Source organism: Enhydra lutris, unplaced genomic scaffold, assembly GCF_002288905.1.
Source record: "Enhydra lutris kenyoni isolate GAN:26980312 unplaced genomic scaffold, ASM228890v2 scaffoldscaffold2, whole genome shotgun sequence".
Taxonomy (NCBI): Eukaryota; Metazoa; Chordata; class Mammalia; order Carnivora; family Mustelidae; genus Enhydra; species Enhydra lutris.
The window spans coordinates 33,014,660-33,039,909 of NW_019154086.1; the positions used below are offsets into that span (position 1 = coordinate 33,014,660).

A 25,250-nucleotide genomic window follows, 5' to 3' on the forward strand; every position below is an offset into this window, starting at 1 on the left:
CATCAAACTGCCCACACCTGGTTTCTGGAGGACCTTCTCTCCCCTGCTACCTGGTGATCATACAATTACTGGCTTCATTTTTGAACCACAGGTAGCAAGTGGAGGTTACTCATCTTTTTACAACTGCCCTGAGGGAGATGGTGGGTGGGTGTGTGCACAGGGGAGTGTGCAGTGGGGTGTTAGAGATCTCTCTGTGTTCTGTCCTCCAGCTCTCCCCTGGCCATGGCTCTGGCAACGTGTGGGACATCAGGCAGACGTTCTCCCAGGCTGGCTGTATCTTAGCTCCCAGTACACTCTAGAAGGGAAGGCAAAGGCACATGGCCAGGACTCACTGGCAATTCAGAGTATAGCGAGGGTGTCAGCAACTCTGAAGGATTTAATTCATGAAAGCAGGAAATGTGGAAGCAGTATTCTAGAACAATCTTGTAAAAATACAAACGCCTGTTACAGTTTTAATGTGTAGGCCCCATGGCAATTATTCAAGGTAGATGTTCCAGGAAAGGTGACAAGCCCCACATTCTTTCAGTCTACATTTAATATTCATGCAGTATTTAAATTTTGTGGATATTTTGGTCTTAAGATAGTTCACTCTGTATTAGGCAAAAAAATTGGTAAACTCTCTAAAGGAAGACATTGTACTCTTTCAATGGTTTCTCAAGTGTCTTAGAGGCACTTTATAAATTCTTGTTGTCATGCTGTTATAATGACAGGTAAAGGGGCTAGTTTACATTGGCCTTGGCAACAAGAATGAGACTCATGAAGGATATCACAAAAATAATATCACCTATGTTAAATATTTAATGTCATGTTCTCCTAGTGTCAAGATATTTAGTCCCGTGAAAGCATCTCTAAGGCCGAGGGAGATGAGCCAGGAGAATGTTCTGCACATACACAACACATGAAAAAAAGAAGCCCACACAGCTTAGTCTTATAATTCATTGCTTTTGCTCTGGAAGCTTCCCTCGATTAGGGAAGGGTATAAGGCAAGACAGGCCCAGGTGACAGGTGCTGAATGGAAGGGGAAGTGAGCCCAATCTGCTTGCCCCAGGAACTTTCCACTCCAGAGAAGTCCCGAGGCCAGGTCTCAGCTAAGCAGATTTTCCTCTGAGCGCCTGCCATTCAGGTGGGGATGCCTTGGGCCAGCTCCAGGGGTCAGCAGAAGGGGATCATATATGCTGGTTCCCCAGCACCCCTTCATACAAGTCTCCATCTCCTTCCACCTGGTTGGGGCAATGGCTTCTAAGCCTGTCCCCATTTCAGAATCATCAGGGCCACCTTTTAAAAACACCTGCATTTGGAATGGGCCTTGGGAGCGTCTTCCTCAAAAGGTCTGGAGGGAGCTGCTTATCTGCATTTTTATTTTTTTAAAGAGATTATTTATTTGAGAGAGAAAGTGGAGGTGGGGAGAGGGAGCGGGAGAGAACCCCAAACTGACTCCCCAGCCTAGCTCAGAGCCCAACACAACGCGGAGCTCGATCTCAGACACTGAGGTCATAACCTGAGTTCAAATCAAGAGTCAGACCCCTAACCGACTGAATCACGTAGGCACCCCCAGTTACCTGCATTTTTTTAAAGGCACGGGTAATCCTGATGTGCAGCCAGAGCTCAGAAAAACCACCTCTTGAGAGACTCGGTGTAGGCTCCCAAGATGTTTAATATTTTACTCTGGGACTTTGTTCCTTCCAGAGTGAGGTGTGAAGGGGCTGCCTCAAGAGGGCAGCACGGCGTGATGGGAGTCTGCCCTGCCCAGGAGTTACGGCCCTGAGGCTTATGGGAAACAGGGCCCTGGAAGCATGGGGTGTTCCTTCTTTTCCCTGCTCAAACCCAGACCAAACCTCATCCCGTAGCACAGTATAAAATGCCCTTCCTGGTCAGAGCAGAGCCCAAACCTCCTTTGGGATGATGGTATTTTGTATCTTTCTGAAAAATGAGCATGTGACCACACATCCCTTCGTCTGGGCTCCCCGCTCCCTAGATATCGTGCGTCACTTCCTACAAATCTCTAGCTGCTCAGCTTGCCACACGCCCTATGTGATGCTTTAAAACACGAGCAAAATGGGGGCACCTGTGTGGCTCAGCTGTTAAGCATCTGCCTTTGGCTCAGGTCATGATCCCAGGGTTCTGGGATCGAGCCCCACGTTGGGCTCCCTGTTCAGTGGAGAGTCTGCTACTCCCTCTCCCACTCCCCCTGCCTGTGTTCCCTCTCTCACTGTATCTTTCTGTCTAATAAATAAATAAAATCTTAAAAAAAAAAAAAAAAGACAAACCCAAACTAGCCAAATACATTTATCCCTAAGTGTTGGGGCAAACAGAATCTTATAATTTTTAAATATAATTCCTTATTCCATATCTTTCTATATGTAAGTATTTATATATTTTCTATTTATAATACATATTTTAAAATAGAATATAAAATCTGTATTTATACATAGATTTGTTATATATATATATATAAATATCCATGTGTGTACATATATATGTAAAGGGATTTATTACAAGGAATCGGCTTATATCATTGTGGAGGTTGAGAAGTCCCAAGGTCTGCCATCTGCAAGATGGAGACCAAGAGAACAGATGTGCAGATTCAGTCCAAGTCAGAAGGCCTGAGAGCCAGAAGAGCCCATGGTTTAAGTTGAAGTCCAAAAGCCAGAAGACTTAAGAGCAGAGGAAAAAAGGATATTTCAAGTCTAAAAGTCAAAAAAGTCTGATGTTCCACCTCAAAGCAGTGAGGGAGAAGGATTTCTCTCTTAGTCGGGGAAGGTCAGCCTTTTTGTACTATTCTGGCCTTCAACTGATTGAATGAGGACCACCCACCCACAGCGGTGAGAACACTCCCAGAGTGAACAGTGCAGGGTAAGTCAGTCTCTTTCAAACACCTGTAGGGGCACCTGCCCACCACGGTGTGTCACCTCCCATGGCACCAATCAGGCAGGCCTCTTGCTGCTAATGTGAGACCTTGTGGGGGTAACTCAGTGTGGGCAGACAGGCCTCCTAACTGCAGGAGGGAGAGCCCTGCAGATATGGCTCTGAGCCCTACCCCAGCCTGAACTTTGTGTCACAGTGTATGCAGTGGACCCTCTGGTCCCTAACACGCCCTGGGGACAATTTGTGATGCTGGACCTCTTTTTGCATCCTCTTCCCACTCCCCACCTCCCACTTCCACTTGGCCTTCCCTGTGTCTGTGTTGATATGCTGCTGGAAAAAAACAAAAAAACAGTAGCTGGCTGGACCCCAGCTACTCATGATTCCTAACTTCAGCTAGATCTTCACTAGGACTCCGTGGGCTTTTTGCCATTCCTTAGCCATGGGTCCATCTAGCCTGTCATTCATTCAATAAATAGTAGAGAGTGCCTACAATTTGCTGGATACTGTGTTCTGCTAAGAGTACAATAGGGGTGTAGGGGAAAAAAAACTCGGTCTCTGCTCTTGGGGAGCATACAGCCTGGTACACTCTACCAGGCAGGTGCCCTAAACCCATCCAAATAGCTCAGTCCTCTGTATCTGCAGGTGACCTCAATGATAAGCCTGGGTTTGCCATTGCTAGAAGTTCCTGGGTCTGTATTTCCAGCACTCCCTATGACCACTAGATCTCTGAAGCCAGAAGTTGACAGGCTCTCTGGTCATTGTCCCCACAATGCTCCTGCTTCTTTGAGCCATGCTTCCTCTTACTGTTCCTCTTGCATTTCTTCCTTCTGAGATGATAGCTCTTCCACCATGATGCCCCATCCACGAACCCAGGCCCCCTCCTCTGCTCAGGGAGACTTCTCCTCCTGCATCGCCAGGTTGCCAAGTCCCATTTGTTCTTCCTCTGGAATTATCTCCTCCTTCCTGCAGCTCTTTAATGCCTCCTGCACTACCTCCTCGTTGCCTGACTCCGAATTCATCTCCATGTCTCCATTCTCAACCCTTTCCCTCAATCTAGCTATATGTAGCTGTCAGAAACAAGTCTGCTACGTTTGATGATGTCCTGCTCCTGATTCAAGCGTTGAAATGGCTTTCACGGGGTAGAACGGTGTTTTTAAAAATTTGTTGTTGTTGTTGTTGTTGTTGTCATTTTTCTGGCAGAAAGACGCTTTTATCCCTCCCTTCAAAATGGAATAGAAAGCACCAAAAAGAAATCAGCTATTAAACTGTGAAAAGATAGAGAGGAACCGTAAACACACATTGCTAAGTGAGAGAAGCCAATCTGACAAAGTTACATACTGTGGGATGTCTATACGGTATGAAATTCTAGAACTCACAACACTGCGGAGATAGAAGAAGAATCAGTGGTTGCCAAGGGGTGGGGGAGGGAGAGATAAATAAGCAGAGCACGGAGGATTTTCAGGGCATGGAGATCATCTGTGTGATACTATAATGATGACTACACATCATGACCAAACCCACAGAGCATACGACACCAGGCAACATACAGATCCCTAGAGTAAACCATAGCTTGAGTTATAATGACATACCAGTGTAGGACTGTAACAAATGCGGTGCTCGGGTGTGGGATGTCAGTTGTCGGGGGAGCTGTAGGTATGTGGGGTAAGGGAACAATCTATCCTTTCTGCTTAATTTCACAGAGAACCTAAAACTGCTCTGAAAGATCAAGTCTTTATTACATATGCTATTACAAAATAGATTAATATTAAAAATATACATTTACTTTCAAAATTTTATATCAAAATTTACATTAAAAATTTTTATATTTACATTTACGTTTAGAAAAAGTGGAGCTCCTCTGACAGAAGCTGTGGCAAGAGAAGGAGGAGGGTGGGGCGAGGGGGGTCAGCCCTGTCTGTGCCTCACCCCTGAGCGTTTCCTTGGGACCTGGGAACCTCAGGACTTGGAGGAACACCGGAGACCTAGAGGGCACACGCTAAATGACTTAGCAAGGCAAACAAGGGTTCTCATGATCAGGTCTGGCTTTCCTTCCAGGCGTATATCCTTGTGCTTTGCAGACACCTTGCGATCACGATACTCTACACATACCCTACAGTTTCCCCAAGTACCCACTGCTCCATGCAGTGTCCCAGGCTCACGTTGCTCCATCTACCCGGAATCCTTCACCCTCTCTCTCCATTTGATGACTTCAAGTCTCAACTCCAGCAGCACATTCCTGTGAAGTTGTCCCAAATTCTTCAGGAGACTCTCCTCACGCTTGGTTCATTTTGTTTTCTCCATTAGGTTATGTGCTAAATGTAGTGTCTGTTTCCACATGCCCAGCTCCTATGACTCTGGGAACAGTTTGAAAGCAGCATCCTTGCTGCTTTCATCTTGGTATCCCTGTAACCAGCAAAAGGAATCCGTGCGTGCACGCGCGCACACACACATGCACTGGGTTTTTTAAAAAAAACGCTGTCCCCCCTTTGGAGACTCATTTACATGTGGGACTTCATAGACACCTAAATTTTTTATCGTTTTAAGGGCTTTTGCTTGAGTTTTCTAGGTTCTTCTGACTAAATTTCTTTTGCCACAGATACTATAAGATATTTCTATGATTTTTCACTATATTTCTTAATTTATATTTTCTTAGATGATGCTATTTCTTTAAAAAATTTTTTTAAAAGATTTTTTATTTTAGAGAGAAAGAGAGAGCACAAGCAGGAGGGGCAGAGGGAGAGAGACCTTCGAGCAGATTCTGTGCTGAGTGCAAAACCCAGTCAGGGCTCCATCTCACGACGCTGAGATCACGACATGAGCCGAAATCAAGAGTCAGATGCTTAACCAACAAAACCATTCAGGGACCCCTAGTCTATTTTTAAATTTATATTTATAGGCGATTTCTTTCAACGATAAATAGTGAATAATTGTTTACCATACAACACATTCTCAAAAAAACTAAGGTCAAACTCTCTCAGATAATGAATCTCCAGAGTCTTTCAAACTCAAGTAAATGGTAACAAGATCAGAGCCATCAATTAAGCAAATGTCACATTCCCTTAGATTTATGGTGAATGAAGACCAATCACCCTCACCTCCCAAATCATCATTCAGGAGAGTCAGAAAACCTCAGGCATCGATAGTCTTCAATATCTTTGAAATACAGTGAAAGGTGGCACAATTTGTCGCTACTACCTTTGATTCGTTTACTACTGTCCCTTCCCTGGTCGCCACACTTTCATTCAATAGGAGCCAAGAAATGTTCCTCCCAGCCCTTCCCCAGTGTCTGCCCATGGCTCTGAATCCCACATCACCAGGCTCCCATGTTACAGTCACTTAACCTCCCTTAGTCATTCTCGCTCATGCTTTGCACATTTTAGCTCTGGCTTTACTGTCTGTCACTCTCTTCAATATTAGTTTTTCTTTAAAAAAAAAAAGATTTATTTATATGAGAGAGAGAGAGAGAGCATGAGTGCATTTACAGGGAGAGGGGCAGAGGCAGAGGGAGAAGCAGACTTTCCACTGAGCGTGGAGCCAGAGGTGGACTCGATCCCAGGACGCTGAGATCGTGACCTGAGCTGAAATCAAGAATCAGCTGCTTAACCGACTGAGCCACCCAGGAGCCCCTTCAATATTAGTTTTGTCACACTTTTTAGTGATTTCAGTGATCCCAAAGATAAGCCTTCCCTGCACCTTCATCTCTCAGTTTTTTGACCTCCTCCTCTCAACTGATCTTGTCTTCAGCACAACTCCAGTCACCCTCTGCCAACGGACACACCTTAGACTCGTTGCTACCCAACACTGAATACCTATCATCTCAATTTTAAGCATTCCCCTTTCTAACTACCACTTTTTATCCTTCAGTCTGTTTCTACCGCTCTTATTCCAAGAATCTTTGGTCCCTTTGTTTGCACGATTCATCAGTCCTACCCATTTCCCACTAACCCTCCCCCTCCTCATTTCACTCATGGATTGTTTTCCTGGCTCTAGTCCTCATCTTCCTCTCTGCTCAGTTTAAACTCTGAGGCCCGCCATTATAATCACCCTCTTCTCTAAACTCTCAGCTTCTTGGCTTCTCTTTTTCATCACATGCCCTTGAGAAACTCCAACCTGCCGTTGCAGGAAAAACACCCAGCCACGGAGACGGGCTCACTTTAAATTGGGTAGCATGAACCTCAAGCAGACCCATAATGCTGTCAGATCACCGGGATGTATCACTCGGTCTATGTACTCTTCTGCTTTCCTGGATGTCCTCTTTCTCATCCAACTTTCAACACTTCCTTCCCATCCTCACTAACAGCTGGTGACCTTGCTTCTGATTTCCACTGAGAATACAGCAGCAATAGAAGAGAACTTCCATGAGTTACCACCACAGTCAACCACCCACCACACTCAAAAAGCCCATGTACTTGGCCTGCTTTCATGATACTGTCTTCTTGTGTCTTGAGAAATCATTCTAGGTATTTTTCTGTCTTCTCCTACATCATTTTTTTTCCTTCTCAAAAGGACGTCCTCATCAGCATATAGATACGCTGTCACGTCTTCCATGTGTAAAAAAGCACTCTCTCCGACTCTGTCCGCCTAGCCAACTGCCCCTCCTTTCTGTTTCCTCTTACAGAAATAGTCATCAAATGAGTAGCCATCAGCTATTCTCTGGAACCCATTTGCTCTCTTGAACCCACTCTGATCATGTATGAGCTCTCTACCCCCAAACAATGATCTTTTCAAAGTCATCAGTGACCTCCCTGCTGCTACACAATCAATTCCTGACCCTCATCTTGCTTACCTATGTGCCTCCTTTAATAGGGTTGGTCACTCCATCCTCCTATAAAGTTTCTTCACCTGGATTCCAGGACTCCACATTCTCCTGCTTCTCTGCCACACTGGCTGCATCTTTCCAGTTTTCTTTATTGACTGTTGCTCATTTTCCCGATTCCTTAATGTCGGACTTCCCAGGTCTCAGACCCTCTGCTCCCATGTGTTATCTTTACTTACTCCCATAGTATTCTCGTCCAGTCCTGTGGCTTAAACAGCATCTACATGTTGAGGTCTTTCAAGTCATCATGCTCTTAGCCCACATCTCTCTTCTAAAGTCAAGATTCACATATCCATCTACCTACTCGACCTTTTTTGTCTTGGATATCTAACAGGTATCTGAAACTTAATACATCCAAAAAATCGATCTTCTCATCTCCCCCTTTCTAAAGCTCTCCTTCTTCATTCTCCCACACCCCATTTACCGGGAATTCCATCCTTCTGCTGTTCAAGCAATCCCCTCCCCTGACCCCCAGTCATCTTTGCCTCTTCTTTTTTGTCCTCCATTCCACAAAGAATCAAAGAACCTGCCAGCCTCTGCCTCCAAAACAGAGCCATAATCTGACCACTTCTCATCATTGCCTCAGCTACCATCATAATCTAGACTCTCTTAGGTTACAGGAATAGTCCTTATGGTGTGGAAGGACCCAAACACCAAGGCTGCTTTTTTCTATATCTGGGAGAAATCTGGAAGCCTTATATCTCCCCAAGTCTCACACTCAGATATCACTGTTTCAGACCATCCTCATGTTGTTACCACTGCCATCTCAACTTACTCTTCTTTAAATATTTACATTTTCTGGGAGGAAATTTTATATTTATACACACACACACACAATTTGTAATTTGTCCTGAGAGTACTTAAGGTACATTATAAAAGTACATAAAATACACAACAGTATAGAAAAATAAGTAAGTAAATTAGGCAAAGGGAAAATAAGGATAGAAAAAGATTCAGATGAAGCTACAGGTGAGGTGAGCATACAATGCATACAAAGGTAGACTTTTGCTACACATGCTACACATGAAACACATAAATTTCTTCCTCTAAGGTGTGATTTAGTATCAGATTTATTTCTTCTTGATGGACCCCATGAGGCATCATGGCCACAGCCCCTCTTGGGGTGTAAAGAGGGAAAGGGCTGTGTTGGGCAGGAAAGGCTCAGAGGAAGTGGGTCAGTGCTGGTCAGGAAGCCCCTCCTCACCTGACACTGGGTCTTAACATGATCCCAGTCACTCCCCTGGTGTTCTCCCCAGTCTCCCACTTCCCAATCACCCCCACCCAACACACACAACACACACAGACACACACACACACGATAAACCCCTGGTACTTACCAAGACCCAAGCAAGAAACTCTGAGTCCTGATTTTCCAAGATTCCTGGAATAAAAATAAAGCAACATATGGTCATGACTTTCTCAGTGAAACACACTGAACTATGAATACTATTTCTCACTTTTGACATTGATCTTGACTAGAGCTGCGATAGAGGCAGAGCTGCGGGTGCAGGTCTATAGTCTTGCGAAGAGTCTTTCATCTCCATTCGGGGGCTAGGAGACTCAAAGTGTGCTCAGATTCAGCACAAGATGAAAACAGACCCCACAAAATGCAGCTTTTCAGCCCTGAATGATCTTTATGAATTTGTTTACAAATTTATTTTCTCTCTCTTTCTAGAACACGAATTCCCTGAGGGCAAAATCTGTATCTCATTCATCAGCCAGTCATTCCTTATTCATTTATTATTCCTCCCCAGAGCCTGACACACAGGGGATCCTTAATAAATATTTGTTGGCCAAGTAACTAATAAACTGACTTCTAAAACAGAGTATTATTACGGATGGTTGGGGATTATTACAAGAAAAAATTCAAGATGATCTTTTAGGTTGTTTAAACTATATTACAGATATCCTTTTACTTGCAATGGAACAATGTCCTTAGAAACCCAGCCTAAGTTGAAAATACCATAAGGTGAAAATGCATTTAATTCCTCTAACCACCAAACATCATAGATTAACCTAGCTTACCTTAAATGTGCTCAGAACACTTATAGTACCCTACAACTGGGCAAAATCATCTAACACAAAGCCTTTTTTTATAATAAGGTGTTGAGTGCCTCATGTAATTTATTGACTACTATACCGAAAAAAAAAAAAAAAAAAAAAGAGTGGTTGAATGGGTATAGAGCAGTTGTAAGTGTATTGGCTGTTTACATCATGAGAGAGTAACTTACCATATATTGCCAGCCTGGGAAAAGATTCAAATTCAAAGTTTGAATTCTACTGAATGCACATGGCTTCCCCTCCATCACAAAGTCAAAGACCTTAAGTCAAACCATCAGAAGTAGGGGACTGTCATATTATTTTTTATCAAAGGCTACATAAAATTGCTACAAGATTTTTGAAATGATAGTTCCCCCCCCATCCATCCCTTTGATTTTCACCCTTGAAAGCTTGTCAAGAAGAGGAAACACATTTCCACTCTTTAAATAGAGAACGAGGAGCTCTAGTCTACATGGTAAGGTATCCCGTGGAGACCTACCCCCACCCCATCTTCCTGCCATCTGCCTCACAGCTGTCATGGAAGAGATCAAAGTCTCAGAGAGAACACCTCCTAGAATTTTATAGGGGTCTAATGTGAGGAGATGAAGCTTAAATAATTGAAACATGGTAGCAAAGTGTATCCTTTAGCCTCTGGTCAGATGCTCTTCTGAGAACACTCCCCACACCCCCACCCCTCTACTGCCCCTACCGCTTCTACCCCAAGCACAGACATTTCCAACTGCTGCAGAACTCAGTTCTTCCAGGTGCTCTCTCGATGCTTCCACAAGTCAGCTGTCTTTAGATGTAGTAACTACAGCGCTCTCACTTTTGCATCTGTTTTTTCCCTCTGTTTATTATTCTTGTCTATAAAATGCCACCTAAGCAACACATTTAGTTTCATAGCCTCGTCCAAAGTGCATCACATTGCAAAGAGGTGAAAGATGCAGGTTTCTGACCTATTGTTGAAATTAGCCAGGGAAGCTTGGAGAAATCACTTCTTTCCTCTGGGGTTCAATTTCTTCACTAGGAAGATGAGCTATTACACATGCCTGGGCCATTCACCTGGCATCAGGTCTGTGGGACTGGAACATGACCATGTATGCTAAGGCATCATACAGCAGACAAATGCAAAGCATAATTATTTTGGGTGCCTTCTGACTCTGCTCCCCTCTCACAGACCTAGTGCTACATTTTCCCATTTGAAGCGGGTTAAGGACACCTGGAAGGAAACTATTGCATAAAGGAATGTGTGAAAAATATCTTGAACTACTAAAGAGGAGAGAAATTACTGGACTTCTCCCATGAAAATCATTTGCATGAGAAAGTATTCTTTTAGTAGTTTCTCAGAAAACCACAGGATATAAAATCTGAAGATTTCTTTTTTAGTCTCAAAGTCTACTGATTTTAAAGGACAGGAATCTAGAACAAAAGCTATATAGTAGGGAGAAGAAAAAAAGACTACACCAAAACAAATAAACAAAAAAAGTAAATATATACATAAATACAAAATACTTAAAAATTAAAATATAGAATTTAAAAAATCAGTACAGCTGACCCTTGAACAACACAGATTTGAACTGCATGGGTCCACTACATATGGATTTCTAAAATAAATATAATACTGTAAATGTATTTTCTCTTATGATTTTCCTAACATAATCTTTAGCTTGCTTTATTGTAAGGATGCAGTATATAATGCGTGTAATATACAAAGTTTGTGTGGACTATGTTATCAGAAAGTTTTCCAACCAACAATAGGATGTCTGTGCCCCTGACCTTCACATTGTTCAAGGGTCAACCACATAGTGTGCAGCAGTCTTCCAGGTAGAGATATTCAACATTGATGCATCAATAAAGACTTACTGGGAGGCTATCATGTTCCATGCAATGGGCAGGTCGTGGGAATACAGAGGGGAACCCATTATGGTTCTCTACCTCCAAGGAGTTCTTTATCCTCTACCTTTTCTTTCTTTCTTTCTTCCTCTCTTTCTTTCTTTTCTTAAGAATTTATTTTTTTGAAAAAGAGAGAGTGTGTGTGTACAAGCAGGGGGAGCAATAGGCAGAGGGAGAGGGAGAAGAAGTCTTCCTGCTGAGCAGGGAGTCTGATATAGGGCTTGATCCCAGCACCCTGGGATCATGACCTGAGCCAAAGGCAGATCCTTAACTGAGCCATCCAGGTGCCCCTATCCCTGCCTTTACTGAAGGGCACAGAAAAGCAACCATGTCATTACAATACAGTGGGGTGTGTCCTCCCCTAGAAGTCTTTGGGGAAAATATGAAGGAGCTATCTCAGACCTGTATTTGTGTCACTATGTAGGTGTCATTGGGGGGGGGGGGAAGATCCCAGTAAGGATTTTCACGTAATTTTAATCTTTCCACGATTTTGAGAACAACAGGGAGTACAGAAAACTATGTAGAGCGAGAGATTTTCCTAGCAAATGAAATAGGGCAAGGTTATGTTGCTGAGTACTTACCAAGCAATGTCCCCAGCACCAAGGTGGGGAGACCTGCCCTATTTTCCTTATGACAGTGACTCAGGAAGATGATGATCATTCTGCTATGGGTTTGGAAGCCCAAACTTGAAAAACTTGAGAATCGGCAGCAAAAACAAATTGCAAAGTAGCAAGTGCTAAACGTAGCTCACTTTCTTGCCCCTGATATTTAAACACTCAGGCCAGCTTTTCTGGAATGAAAGCCTTAGAAGATTTTGTACTACGTGAAAATTTCCCTGACAGACAAATATTTATACAGAGGCGATAGATTTCCTCATTGAGTCTTGGTATTTTTATTTTAACTCTCTCTAAATATCTTCACCCTCTAGAGGGAATGGTTACCAAACTCGGTTGGTTGGTTCATTTTTTCTTTTTAAACATTTATTTGGCAGAGAGAGAGAGAGAGAGAGAGAGAGCACATAAGCAGGGAGAGTGGCAGGCAGAAGGAGAAGGAGACACCCCACTGAGCAGGAAGACCGATGTGGGACTTGCTCCCAGGACCCTGGGATCATGACCTGAGCCAAATGCAGACACTTAACTTACTGAGCCACCCAGGTGCTTGTTTTTAAAATGAGAGGTTGTTTTTAAAGTGGTTGTTTTAAAAGCAAGAAGCATTTTCTGTCATGAGCCATATCTGGTCAAGTCCACTGCCTTTACTTTGTCCAGGGGTGAGTCTCTATGAGACTCCTACCGTGTAAGACATTCTCAACACGTGATGATGCTTCTCACTCAGCAGATGTAGGAGATGGGAGGAACTAGCTCCCTCCAATTCAGCTCATAGAACTCCAACACAATTTCTGTGATTACCTATGGTGCCTCTGCATCCTTCTGCCTCTGTTCATGTCTACACAACACTAAATGGAGATGTGGCAATGGTCCAGCTATTCTGACCCATTTAAGCTTTGCTAGATAACAGGTGATAGATAGATAGGTAGATAGAGAGATAGATAGATGATAGATAACAGAAGCCCCAATACTGGACATATTTGATCTAGTGAGTACAAACTGTATCATCAAAAGCTTGTTTGCATGGTTATAACACCAAATAATGGCAAAGTTTACATATCATGCTAGGCTCTAACAGATGCCTTGGAACCTTCTCCATCCCACATATGGAATTTTCATGACTACTTCATGATGTCGTGTGACTGTGTGCAACAAAACAACTTTCTAGAATTTCATTTTGTTGCTTAATTCCTCAGCATTCACACAATTGAGGCTACATAAAACTTCTGTAAGTACACCAAATTCCTAATTAGATTGAATCCCTCTCCCTTTTGAGTCAAAATAGTCTCATTGCTCCGGTTTACCTATTTTATCTGTGTCAGATATGCCAGAAGGAAGTCTCACTGTTTCATTTTTAGTATCTGCTCCTGTTCAACTCAAAATAAAAGCTCCTCTTTCCTGGGCGAACCTGGCCTGCTCTGCTGCTAATATTAGAAATGAATGACATCAGTATGGGGGCACAGGACACTTAGCTTTGTCAGTCAAATTCTGGAAACCCTAAATCTTAAATCAAAGCTTCAGTAAAGAGTTATCCGGAAAAGAGATACAGCTTCCTGAGAACACCAAGGTTGCCTCTCCCTGCACCACCACCCCCCTCAACCCCCTGTGGGCAGGTTCATCCCCTCTGTGAATACAAGGCTGAACTCATCTTAGGCCAACGGTTAGTTCTGTGACAGAGGCAGTTAGAATTCCTCGTGTCATTGTGTGACGCATCCATCAGGCTTTTTTTAAATTTTAAGGCAATAATGGTAAGAACTGAAATCAAGCATCAGGCCCAGTCTCACAAGCCACTGTGAGGCTTGTAGCTCCTTTACAAATCACAGATGCTAAAAGCAGAAACCGGCAGCACAAATGTCTTATCTTAAATTGCTTTCTCCTGAACAGGTGTGTCTTAGACATTATTCCCAGTTGTAAGCTGCTCAGAAAAGAGGAGCAGCTCGCTGACATAGGTACCTTGCATTTGACCAAGAAAGCAGCATATTACCTGGGACAAGAGGCATGACTTAAAAGTATGTGAGTTTAGTTTGACTTGTTTTCATGTACACAGGTCATTTTGTCACCTGCTGTCTCATCTGTTGGAAAGGTTTTACTAATCTCTCTAAATCACATTGTGCTAATCTGCGGTGCCCCACCAGGAAGTTACTAGTCAAATCTGGGGTACACGGATTTTTCTTTTTTATTTAAAGAAATGTACATCGAACCTTCTTTAAAAAATCCAGAGCCAAAGACATGTTCATCTGTCAGTCAGCTGGTTTTGATAGTTGCATAAGAACATAAATTTTGACAGCCATGAAGGTGACTACAAATGGTAATAACATTTAGGAGGGCACCATTCATCTCTGTTGAGAAGAGAATAATGACTCATTTGGAAACCACCAGGCACAAAAAAACGATGTAGCCGTGCATTTTGAAAACAGACACTGACAAGCAGCACAATGAAACTTCGTTTCATTCTTACTTTCATTTAAGTAGCAACAAAGTAGAATAGGATTCTATCAGATTCTTTGATTTAAGTGGTTAGGTCATTCGTCAGTTGTAAATTCCAACTAGATTCATATTTTCACTGAATATACAAAATCATGTGCTAACCTGTAGATTCTAGAAAGGTCTAGACAAGTATGGCAGAAAGAGACCCCTATAAGTAATTAATTGGTCCAACAGTGGTATACCAAGGGTCAACCACACACTAAGCCTATACTGTATTAGGGGTGGGGATGGGCTGAGGATCAGATAGTAGCTTTTCTCATGGAGCTTACATAATAGAAGGGGAAACAGATACTAAAGAGTTAATTATTTGATAAAAGAACACTATGCCCTCAATATACAATTGGGATGTTGGAGAAGCTGACCTGATCTGGACGCTTAAGGAAAGTTTTCTAGGGAAGCAGCATTTAACCTGAGATCCAAAGGAGGACTAGAAAATAATTTAATGAAAAGAATAGGGATTAACCTTCTAAGCAGAGTGAACATGTGCAAATACTCAGAGGCTGGAAGGTCACTGAAGAAGTGAAAGAAGTACAGGCCAGTAGAAGAGTAGAGTGCAGAGTGACTCTGGGTGGCGGCGGGGAGTCACGGGAGGAAGATCAAAAGGCGTCTGACAGGTTAGATTATGTTACCGATTTTGATCTGAGTATGAAGGAGTTATGGAAAACCGCTGAAAAACTTAAACAGAGGAAAGGATTGAAAGGAAGACAAAAGGAGGAGTTAGAAGGCTACTTTGTGAATCCTGATGAGAAATGACTGTACCGTGAATTCTGATTTGGCAGAGACAGGAGAATGGGGAAGATTCCAGATATTCTTAGGCAAAATCTACAGGACCTGGGGTTTGATTGACTATGAGGGTGAAAGAGAAAGAGAAGTAATGGGCCATTCTCAGATTTCTGACAGGGGCGGCTAGGTAAAGAGGGGTTCTTTTCACTGAAGTAGGGTTCATTCAAGAAATAGAGGGTTTTGAATCACCTTTGGGCATTTGGGAAAAGAGATATGCATGAGATATCCAAGCTAGTTGCCCGGAGCTCAGAAGAGGGAGAAGGTGTTCTGGGTATGGAAGTTAATAGGTGCCAAGGGCTGGGGCCAGCTACCCAGGGAAAGAGTGGTCCGAGAAGATGGCCAAGGCCCAGCCCTGAGAAGCTCCATCATGCTAGGTGGCAGAGAGAAAGTGTGTTGACAAAGGAGACAGAGGAGTGGCGGAGATCGAGAAAGGCCAAGTGTGGGTGTGGAAGCAAAGGTGGGGACAGTTTTAGAAGGGCAGGAGTGGCCCGCAGTGCTGAGGGCTGCAGAGAGATCCAGTCCCTGGAGGACGGAGGAACGCCCTTTCCTGTTCAGCCCTGAGGGGACTGCTGTGAGCCCGCAGCACTCATCTCAGCAGCCCTGCGGGTGGGAGTCAGGCTGGCGGGCCCCTGACATGCAGGCGCAGACGACCGTGCTAGCTGCCGGTGACCTTGCGCGGGTTCCTTAGCCCTTTTAAGCTTCTTTCCTCAGTCATGTGTGCAGATATTAATAGCCTATTACTTTTTTATTTTTGATGATTAAGTGAGAAAATATGGATGCAGCGCCAGTCCCAGCATGTTTCAGTGTTCAATAAACGCGTTGCTTTCTGCCCTATTTCCTAGAACTGGTGTTTTAAACATGGACTCTGGTGGGGTTCTGGTTCTGGTACTGAAGCTGGTAGGAGGCCACCTCTGAGACTGGCAAGAGCTGCTTCCCCGACCTTTTGAACCTCTTTGTGCTTAGACATCATGCTTAGACATGGCAACCATCCTGAATCTATTATATGCAAATCGTGAGTCATTTTGCGAGAATCATTAGAAAACTGGAAAGTGGGGGGATAAAGATGGTTATAAGGGAGACAAAAGAAAAGGCGGCACTGTGTTGGCAAAGGCAGTTTGAGAAGTCATGCGAATCTGAGGAATTTCGAATGGTTCTGGGATCTCCAGGAGCGGGGAAATGGAGATGGGACAGAAGGTTATGTGGATAGGGCTACACAAACAGGTATTCTGCAGGGGATAGGGGGCGGGGGGAGGGGGCGGAATTGAGAAATGCTCCTCCAGGTCTAGTTACTACTTATCTAGAAGTTACTCTGCTTTTACTGTGTCAAAGACCCAAGACATCCAAACACCTGGAAATAAAAAACTCAGAGTTCCAAATCAGAAGAATCTAGAATCTTTATCTCAGGAGCATAGAATTTGGAGGTTCATGAATGTGGAATGGAAACAAGACTTTTCTCTTTTTCACTACTTTCTTACCGAAACGGAGCATCTCCAGCAATTATGAATGTAGGCAGCAAACCATGGAAGTACTCACATCACCTGTGACTTTGCCTCCAGTAGGAATTACAGACATTTCAATGTCACATCACAGTTGTTTCAGAGAGCTCAAAAAATTATTTGCATTCACCATTTACACTCATCATCTTTAGAAATTGCGGGATTCGACCTGCCCTTAGAGTTTAGTAAGGAAATGCATGTTTTACTAAGCTACAATCTAGATTTTAGATATTTTGAACTGTATTTCAATTTCAATTTAATTGGAATTCTGCGTACTTCATGTTATGTACTTTTAAAAGCTCTTTTTCTGAGGCGTCTAGGCTTCACTGGACTGGTAGAAGGGCCTCTGCACCAAGAATCTTGGATGCAAATAAAAGATAAAAGTTGTTTAAAAATGCCTTTGGGCATTCATCTGCCACAAAGTAATGGAAGTTTGCAAGCATCTCTTTCAAACTGGGAGCAGAGACGTTCCTGAAAAATATTTGAAAGCAAAATTAAATATGCCAAACCCCACTGCTCCTATTTCAAATGCGTATAATGCTGTTGAAAGTGTTGATGTTTTAGTGTATCTATTTATTTGTTTCATTTTAGTTAAGTCAAAAAATATTCCTTAGGTTCTTACTGGATTTACTTCCAAATTCAGGTCCACCGCTTGTGTTATCTCTGCTTGGATATAAATCCTTGACTCTGAGGTATTGCATTATAGGCCCTACCCACCCACCCACCTGCAGATGTGGGGACTGCGGCGCTTACCCACTGGGGGAGGAGAGAGAGGAGAGGAGAGGATTTGCCAGCCTTGGGGCTCTGGGGCCTTAGCAAGAAGTGGCTTGTCTCATGCACAATATTTCTTGTATAATAGTTCACTTTCCTGTGATTCATTCCTTCAGTCATTTCATATTCCATTTCATGCATCTGTGCTTGTTTAAACAGAAAATGATATTTCTTCCTAATTCTTCAAGCTGGTCTATTGTCTCAAAGGTGTGCCATGTTGATCCTAACATGGGCACGCTCTGCTGTCCCAGTTTAAAAGGCCCAGCTGTTAACTATTGCCAGTCACTTACACCTTAGTGTGAAAGAGATGCTAACCTTTTCCTCACATCACCTTGGAGAGATTTGAAGGAATGATCAAGAAAGAAAGCACTAAATATCTGAGAGAGATGGAAGGGGAAATGAAGTGGGCGTTGGGGGAAGGAAGGAAGCTTGATGAAGGAAGCAGCCCCCCCAAAGGGGAGAATGCACTTTGCCCCTTCCACATTTCATCCAGGATCACATCTCTCCTCATGTCAGAATAACCATACTTTCTTATGAAAATATGATACTCATACTTGCCATTTCCAAAGCTAAGAAGAGAAAATCGAAAGTTTTCAAAGTTTTCTTCCACCAGTGATGACGAGTTATTTTCAAAGAAATTCCACAAGATGAAGCAAAGGTAAAGCTTTCCCTGGCATCCAGTCTGTGAGAGAGCTATGATTCGTTTTCACTGTAATGAGCTGTGCAGCTTTCAAAGGCAAAATGAAAGAAAAAAGCATCTGAGGTAGGAGCTACACGCTCCACATCTTTGCGTTCCCTTTACTTGTGGGCGCATCTGTGACTTTCTCAAGAGAAAGCCAAGTCAGCAACATGATGGAGACCGAGGCATGAACCTGACTGAGGGGCATGTTGGTGTTTAGATATGCACTTCATCAAAAGGAAATGCTTTCAGCCACAATGCATGAGTTTGCCTTTCACTATTCTTCACAGAGGAGTGGAAAGGTAATGTGTTTTCTCTGTGTGTTCGCATCTTTTCCATCTGCCATCGGGGCAGGGCCATACATCACAGTGCATATTACACTCCTTCCATACAAGGCTGTTTCTCCTTCTAGACCGAGTTCTGTGAGGGCAGGGACTGGGTCTAATGCATCTGTTATTTCCAACGCCCAGCCCTATGCTGGGGGCAGAGTAGGTGTGCAGGGCTGCTCACGGTGGGGGCTCTGAGGCCACTGCTGGCGGTAGTGGAAGAACCTATCGTCATGTGCTTGCTTCGCTCCTGTTGGCCAGCGAGGCTCTGGAGTTGACTGGCAAACACTGGCTGGCATTGTGTGGTGGCAGAGTACAAGGCAGAGCAGAGCACCTCTACCAACCTCCTATCGCTGAGACCTCAGGAAAGTTACGGAATCTCTCTGTGCCCCATCTGTTCCTGGTGATAATAACAGCAACTACCTCAGAGGGCTGTTGTGAGGATTAAAGCATTTAAGGCAGTGCTTGGCACATGGGAAATGCTCTTGAAGTGAGAGCCGTTATCACACAGATACCACCCGGGTTTGAATTCTTGCTCTGGTCCTCGGCATCTTGTTTCACCGCATACAGGTTCCCTCTCCCATTCGCCCTCCCTGAGTGGAGGGACAACAATCAATATTGAGGACTTTCACTCTTCTTTCAACCAGTGTAGGGTTAGGACTGCTTCTTCAAACGTCACAGGAGGCTGGTGGTTAGGAAACTGCTTGGCAGGATGCGGTCTATCCCGTCATACCTTTCGTCTTCCCCCGCTTCCGTCTCCCCCACCAGCTCATCTGCGGTCACTGGGAGGGCCAAGTCCTGTCCTCTGGTATTTGCAGCCACAGAGCCTGGAACTGGGCTAGAAGGGGAGTCATGACCGAGGTCTACTTCTGTGTTCAGCCTCAATCTTACTCTTTCTTCCAGTCAGCCTGGAATTTAAACCACTTCCATCCTAACTAGTCCATAGGCATTATCTGGTCAGATCCTTAAGCCTAATGGCCTCCTACCTGCTCTTCCACCCTTAGATTCTCTCCTGCTCTTGGATCATCCTTATCACCTTCTTATATGTATACAGTAACTATTGTTCACGTCTTATTCCCTTTCCTCAGTTACCCAGTACTCGATAGGAGCCATGCCTGATTTATGACTGACTACCTCTTTACACTTTGCACCATGTGGTACAAATAAGTATTTCACTAAGTGAATGTTCAAATGACTAAGTCTGAGAAGCCTTTTTTTATCTCCCTGATGTGAACTTCCAGAGTTACTTATTATTTTGGTCCTAATTGTTTTGCGTTTAGAGTGACTGTTAAGATTTAATTGTCCTATTCAATGTCACAGACAGCATGATTGTCTCTGGAGAAAAATCCCAAGGAATTTACCAAAAACCTCCTAGAACTATTAATAAGTGAATTTAGCAAGTGTATGCCTAGCAATGGATGATTAGGATTTGACATTTTTAAAAAAGCAACACTATTTACAACAGCCGCCTAAAAATGAAATATGTATTTATGCATCTGTTAAAACAGGGACAGTATCTATATGCTAAAGTGACAAAACACGGTAGAGAACAAAGAGGATCTAACTAAATGGAGAGATATACCCTGTTGATGGATTGCAAAGCAATACCGTTAAGATGTCAATTCTAGTCAGTTTGATGTTTGAAGTAAATATAAGCCCAATTCAAATTCCAGCAATATGTTTCATAGATATCAAGGTGATTCTCAAATATATATGGCAAAGTGATGAAGCTGGAATATGCAAAACAATTTAAAAAGAACAAAATTGGGGCTACCAGAGTGGCTCAGTCTGTTAAGCGTCTGCCTTCAGCTCAGGTCATGATCCCAGGGTCCTAGGATCGAGTCCCACATTGGGCTCCCTGCTCAGCAAGGAGACTGCTTCTCCCTATTCCTCTCCCTCTGCCTCTCCCCACTGCTTATGCTCTTTCTGTCACAATGAATAAATTAAAAATCTTTAAAAAATAAAATAAATAAAAAGAGCAAAGTTGGAATGATTCACACTACCCAATTTCAAGATTTAACATAAAGCTCTGATGATCAAAGTCGTGTGGTCTTGCTAAAAAGAAGGAAGCACATATAAACGGAACAGAATAGACAGTAAGTGGAGTGGAATAAACAGGCCAGAAATAGACCCACATAAGTATAGTCAACTAATTTTTCACAAAGGCACAAAGACAACTCAATGGAGAAAGGATAGTCTTTGCAAGAAATTGTGCTGGAAAAACTGTCTATATATAAGAAAATGAACATTGATACAAAACTCATGCCTTATCCAAAAATTAAAGTGGATCATACAGCTAAATGTAAAACTTAAAAACTACAAAACTTCTAGGAAAAAAAATGAGAGAACCTATGAGACTTTAGGTTTGGCAAAGAGTTTTTGGATACAGTACCAAAAGGACAATCCATTAAAAAATTGAAAAACTGGGCTTCATAAGAATTTAAAACACTTACTCTGTGAAAGAAACTATTTGGAGAATCAAAAGACAAACTGCAGATCAAAAGAAAATATCTGGAAAACCCCCACAAAAAGACGGCCCAAGTCCTGAACAGACATTTCATCAGAGAAGATACTTGGATGGCAAATAAGCACATGGAAAAGTGCTCGACATCATCAGACACTGGAGAAACACGAATTAAGACCATAACGAGATATCACTACACACTTACTAGAATGGCTAAGATAAAAACGAAACAAAAACAAACGTGATGCCATGTACTGGCAAAGATGCACAGCCGGCAGAAATGCAAGCCTCTTCAGGAAACGTCTTGAGAGTTTCTTACAAAGTTACACATACCCCTAACAAAAGATGTCTCAGTCCCACTATGGGGCATTTACCCAGGTGAACTGAAAACTTAGGTTCACACAAACAGCTATCAGCAAATGTTTATAGCAACTTTATTCATAATCATCCCAAACTGGGAACCACCCAGATGCCTGTCAAGAATTGAATAGATAAGCAAATTAGGGTACATTCACACAGCGGAATATTACTCAACAATAAAAAGAAATGAACTAATGACTCATGATTCATACAATACTATGAATGCATTCTAAATGCATTTTGCTCCATGAAAGAAGCTAGGCTTCCAAAGGTAAGTGTTGCCTATTTATGTAACATTCTGGAAAAGACTAGAAGGACAGAAAGCAGATGAGTAATTTACCAGGGGTTGGAGGCAGGTGAAGAGGTTGACTGCAGAGAGGCAGTCTGAGGGAATTTGGGGGGTTATGGAATTGTTCGATATGGTACTGTGGTGGCATGACTGCACTTATCAAAATGTGTACCACAGTAAAAACACAAAAAGTGAATTTTACTCAATGCAAATTAAAAAAAATCTACCAGGATGGCAGAGGAACCTAAGAGGACATGGCTCACTGTGAAAAATGAATCTAACTGTATTATGAATGAATGGCAAACCATACACCAACATACCTCTGGGAACAAAAAAACCTGACTTCAATAACTTTGGAAAGTCCTTTGACTGGATATCATAAGGCTAAGAATAAAAGGAACTATGCACAAACCTGATCTCTAGTCAGCAAATGTGTTTCTCACGGGGGTAAGCGTAATTTTGAAGCTAGGTTTGACTAATGAGAAACGTGGCGTGAGTCAACGGTAGATGCGGAAATGAAACAAAAAAATGAGGAAGGTGAGGACCCCTGGAAGCCAACGTGCCTGTTTCATTTAATTTCATTTTACCTGTAAACACCCTCACATTGCCAGAACATTGCTCTTGGTGTGTTTGCTTGCTTTTTAAAAATTTTCTAATTCAGCAAATGTTTATTGAGGAGCTGCTAGGTTGCATCACGAGCTGGTAACTGGCTTTGAGGTTAATGAACGCTCCTTCTCTTCAGAAGAATTAACAGGTGAGAAACTGGCTTGCTGGCTGTGGAAAGTGAACACAGTTGGCCCACGCATGACTTTACTTTGAGTGCTGTCGTAAATGGCTAGTCATTAGGCAGGCTTGCGTTCTCGTTTCAGTTTATCTTCATTCTTCAACCTCTACGTTTGTCTTTTTAGTCTCCTTGAGTGGGGAAATTGTATCTCATTTGGGGTTGACAGCCGTCAAGTGGCGCTGACAGGAAACTGTGGCATCTCGCGGGGACTCACTCGGAGAACAACCCCTCAGCCATGAGAATTGCTCCCCGATGTTACTTCCTACACAGGAAAAGCTCTTTTCTATAGACCCATGAAGGGGAGGGAGGGAAAAAAGGCCACCCCCCTCTTGAAACTGTAAGGGATGGGAATATGTTCTTTAGGACCATAAGACAAAAATCTTATTGACATCCATTTGAAAATGGAATCGGAGCTACCTCTCCTTGGACTTGGCTGAAGTTTTACTAATGCGAATAATTTTTAAAAAATTGACTTCAGGCATTTTAAATTAATCATTGGATGGCAGCTATGGAACTCTGGGAAATAACTTGAACTTCTGCTTTGTGAATTAAGCCATCTTACAAAATTAAAGTAATTAATTTCAGTTGGCTAACTCAATAGCAGTACTTCATTCAAGTCGACTGATTTATCCGATTCTAAGCAAGATTTAGAGAACAGGGATTCAGAGAGTAGTGTTGATAGCGAGGGCAAAGTCGCTGGGGATCTGACAGTTCTTTGATGCGATCCCAAAGACATCAATCTCCAGCTTTAGAATCGCCATCGTATGACAAGAAGGGAAATGGTGAAAACTTAATTAAGCCTAATCATTTGACAATTCAGTGTTGTCGGACAATGGAGTAAAGCTTTGAATCCACTGTGAATCCTCTTGGCTATTTGATATCTATAAGCCCCTCTTTGACTTTTAAAAATGGAAAAGCGCAGCTAATTATATTTCATTTTTCACTTCAATTATGTTCCTCGTACCTTAACTCAGCTTCTTAATAATAGCAAATATTTCTAGAGCACCTGTCACGTGCCAGCATCTTTCTAGGTCTTTTTGTTCATAATTCAAGCATATAAAAGGCATGTAATCTCTCTGGGTCGACACTCTCATGCCGGCTTCACCCACGAGGAAACGGAGGTTGAGCGAGGTTAAACGAGGAGGCGAGGTCCCACACATGCAGCGCGCAGCACAGCCGGGCCGGAATTCTGTGGGCTGCTGAGCTGCGCTCTTCCAAGGCCCCCTGCAGCCTTCATGTGGTCCGGCCAACTGAAATGACCCAACCACCCCTATTCCCTAGAGGACTTAGCAGCCAAAGGGCCCCTGCCTGGCTTTGGTCATTTGTGGAGGCCTAGAGAAGATTGAAAACGAGTCTCTGTGGTTCTTGCTAGGCACCCACCGGCTCCTAATGTCTGTGCCGGAGCCTCAGCCCTTGACCATGGCTTCCCACGGTCTCTTGGGGGTGAATGCTTTGGCAGCTGTGGGAGCCCGTGAACTGCCCCTCTTCTCCTAATCAGCCTTCACACAGAGACAGCAGGGGAAGAAAACAGGCAGAACATAGACAACTCACATGGGTTCAAAATGCAACACAACTGGATTCTTCCTGGTTTTTGCTTTTTTGTAAACAGAAAAAAAAAAAAAAGTCATTTGCATGCTTCACTGACAGGAGATGGGAGGACTTCTGGAATGTGGCGATAAGGGTTTGGAAAGGGGAATGGAAAGGTCACTTTGGAAGAGATGACATTGCGTTGCTTGAAAGAGAAGATGAGACCAAGAGTGATTTTTACCATCCTTCAATCCCGCAAACACTTTGGAGCTACTGTGGGCAAAGGGGCTCGACATAAACTTGAATAAATCAGCTCTCCAGAGTGGGTTCTTCATTTATCCAGCAGATGTTTACTGAGCACCTACTGTTGAAGACAGACACTGTTCTAGGGTTTAGTGCTGTGGCAGTGAACACAACAGATCAAGTGAGCAACCCTATAAAGCTTACATTCTAGCGGGGTGCTCTGCAGTGAACAAGGGGCACAGAAGTAACTTCAGTGAATAAGAGGCACTTTTACAACATGAAGGTGGATAATGGCATGGGTGAGTGGGTGGGGGCAGTCCCCTGACGAAGTGACCTCGGAGCAGGGACTTGAAGGATGGGAAGGAGTCAGCCTTGAAAAGATCTCAGGGAAGAGTTCTAGGCAGAGAGAGAAGGAAAGACCCTGAGGTAGGGAGAGGCTTAAGGAGCAGAAGGGAGGTAAGTATGGCAGAGGGGTGTGTGTGTGTGAAAGAGAGAGAAAGAGAGAGAGAGAGAGAGAGAGGGAGAGACAAAGCAATACAAGATGAGGTTAGAGAGGGACAGGAGCCAGGACTTTACAAGGCTGCTGGCAACCAGCTTAACTGCTCTCTCTCCAGGCACAGGAGAGAAAAGTGGTCCAAAAATTGCTCTGGGCCCTACATTAACAGCTATTTTATTGAAACAGAACTTAAACAGAGAGCAGACAAACCTACCCTGGGAACTTTTGGAAGAGGAAGTTTCAGCCCCCAAATTCCTTCCCAAGGAGACTTCCCCAGGAAGGGCTAATTACTTCTTGTGGCTCAACTTTGCTCTTCTCGTGTTCCC

General features: G+C 43.3%; 1 protein-coding gene across 5 annotated transcripts in view; it reads right to left on the reverse strand.

Annotated features, from left to right (window-relative positions):
• Positions 1 to 25,250, reverse strand: part of LOC111151358 (potassium voltage-gated channel subfamily A member regulatory beta subunit 1) — a 393,149-nt gene that overhangs the window by 104,078 nt on the left and 263,821 nt on the right. For all 5 annotated transcript variants that reach the window (XM_022509353.1, XM_022509326.1, XM_022509336.1 and 2 more), the window contains exon 2: positions 9,019 to 9,062. In XM_022509353.1, coding sequence (XP_022365061.1) covers positions 9,019 to 9,062 — 44 coding nt within the window. The remainder of the gene's footprint in view (positions 1 to 9,018; positions 9,063 to 25,250) is intronic.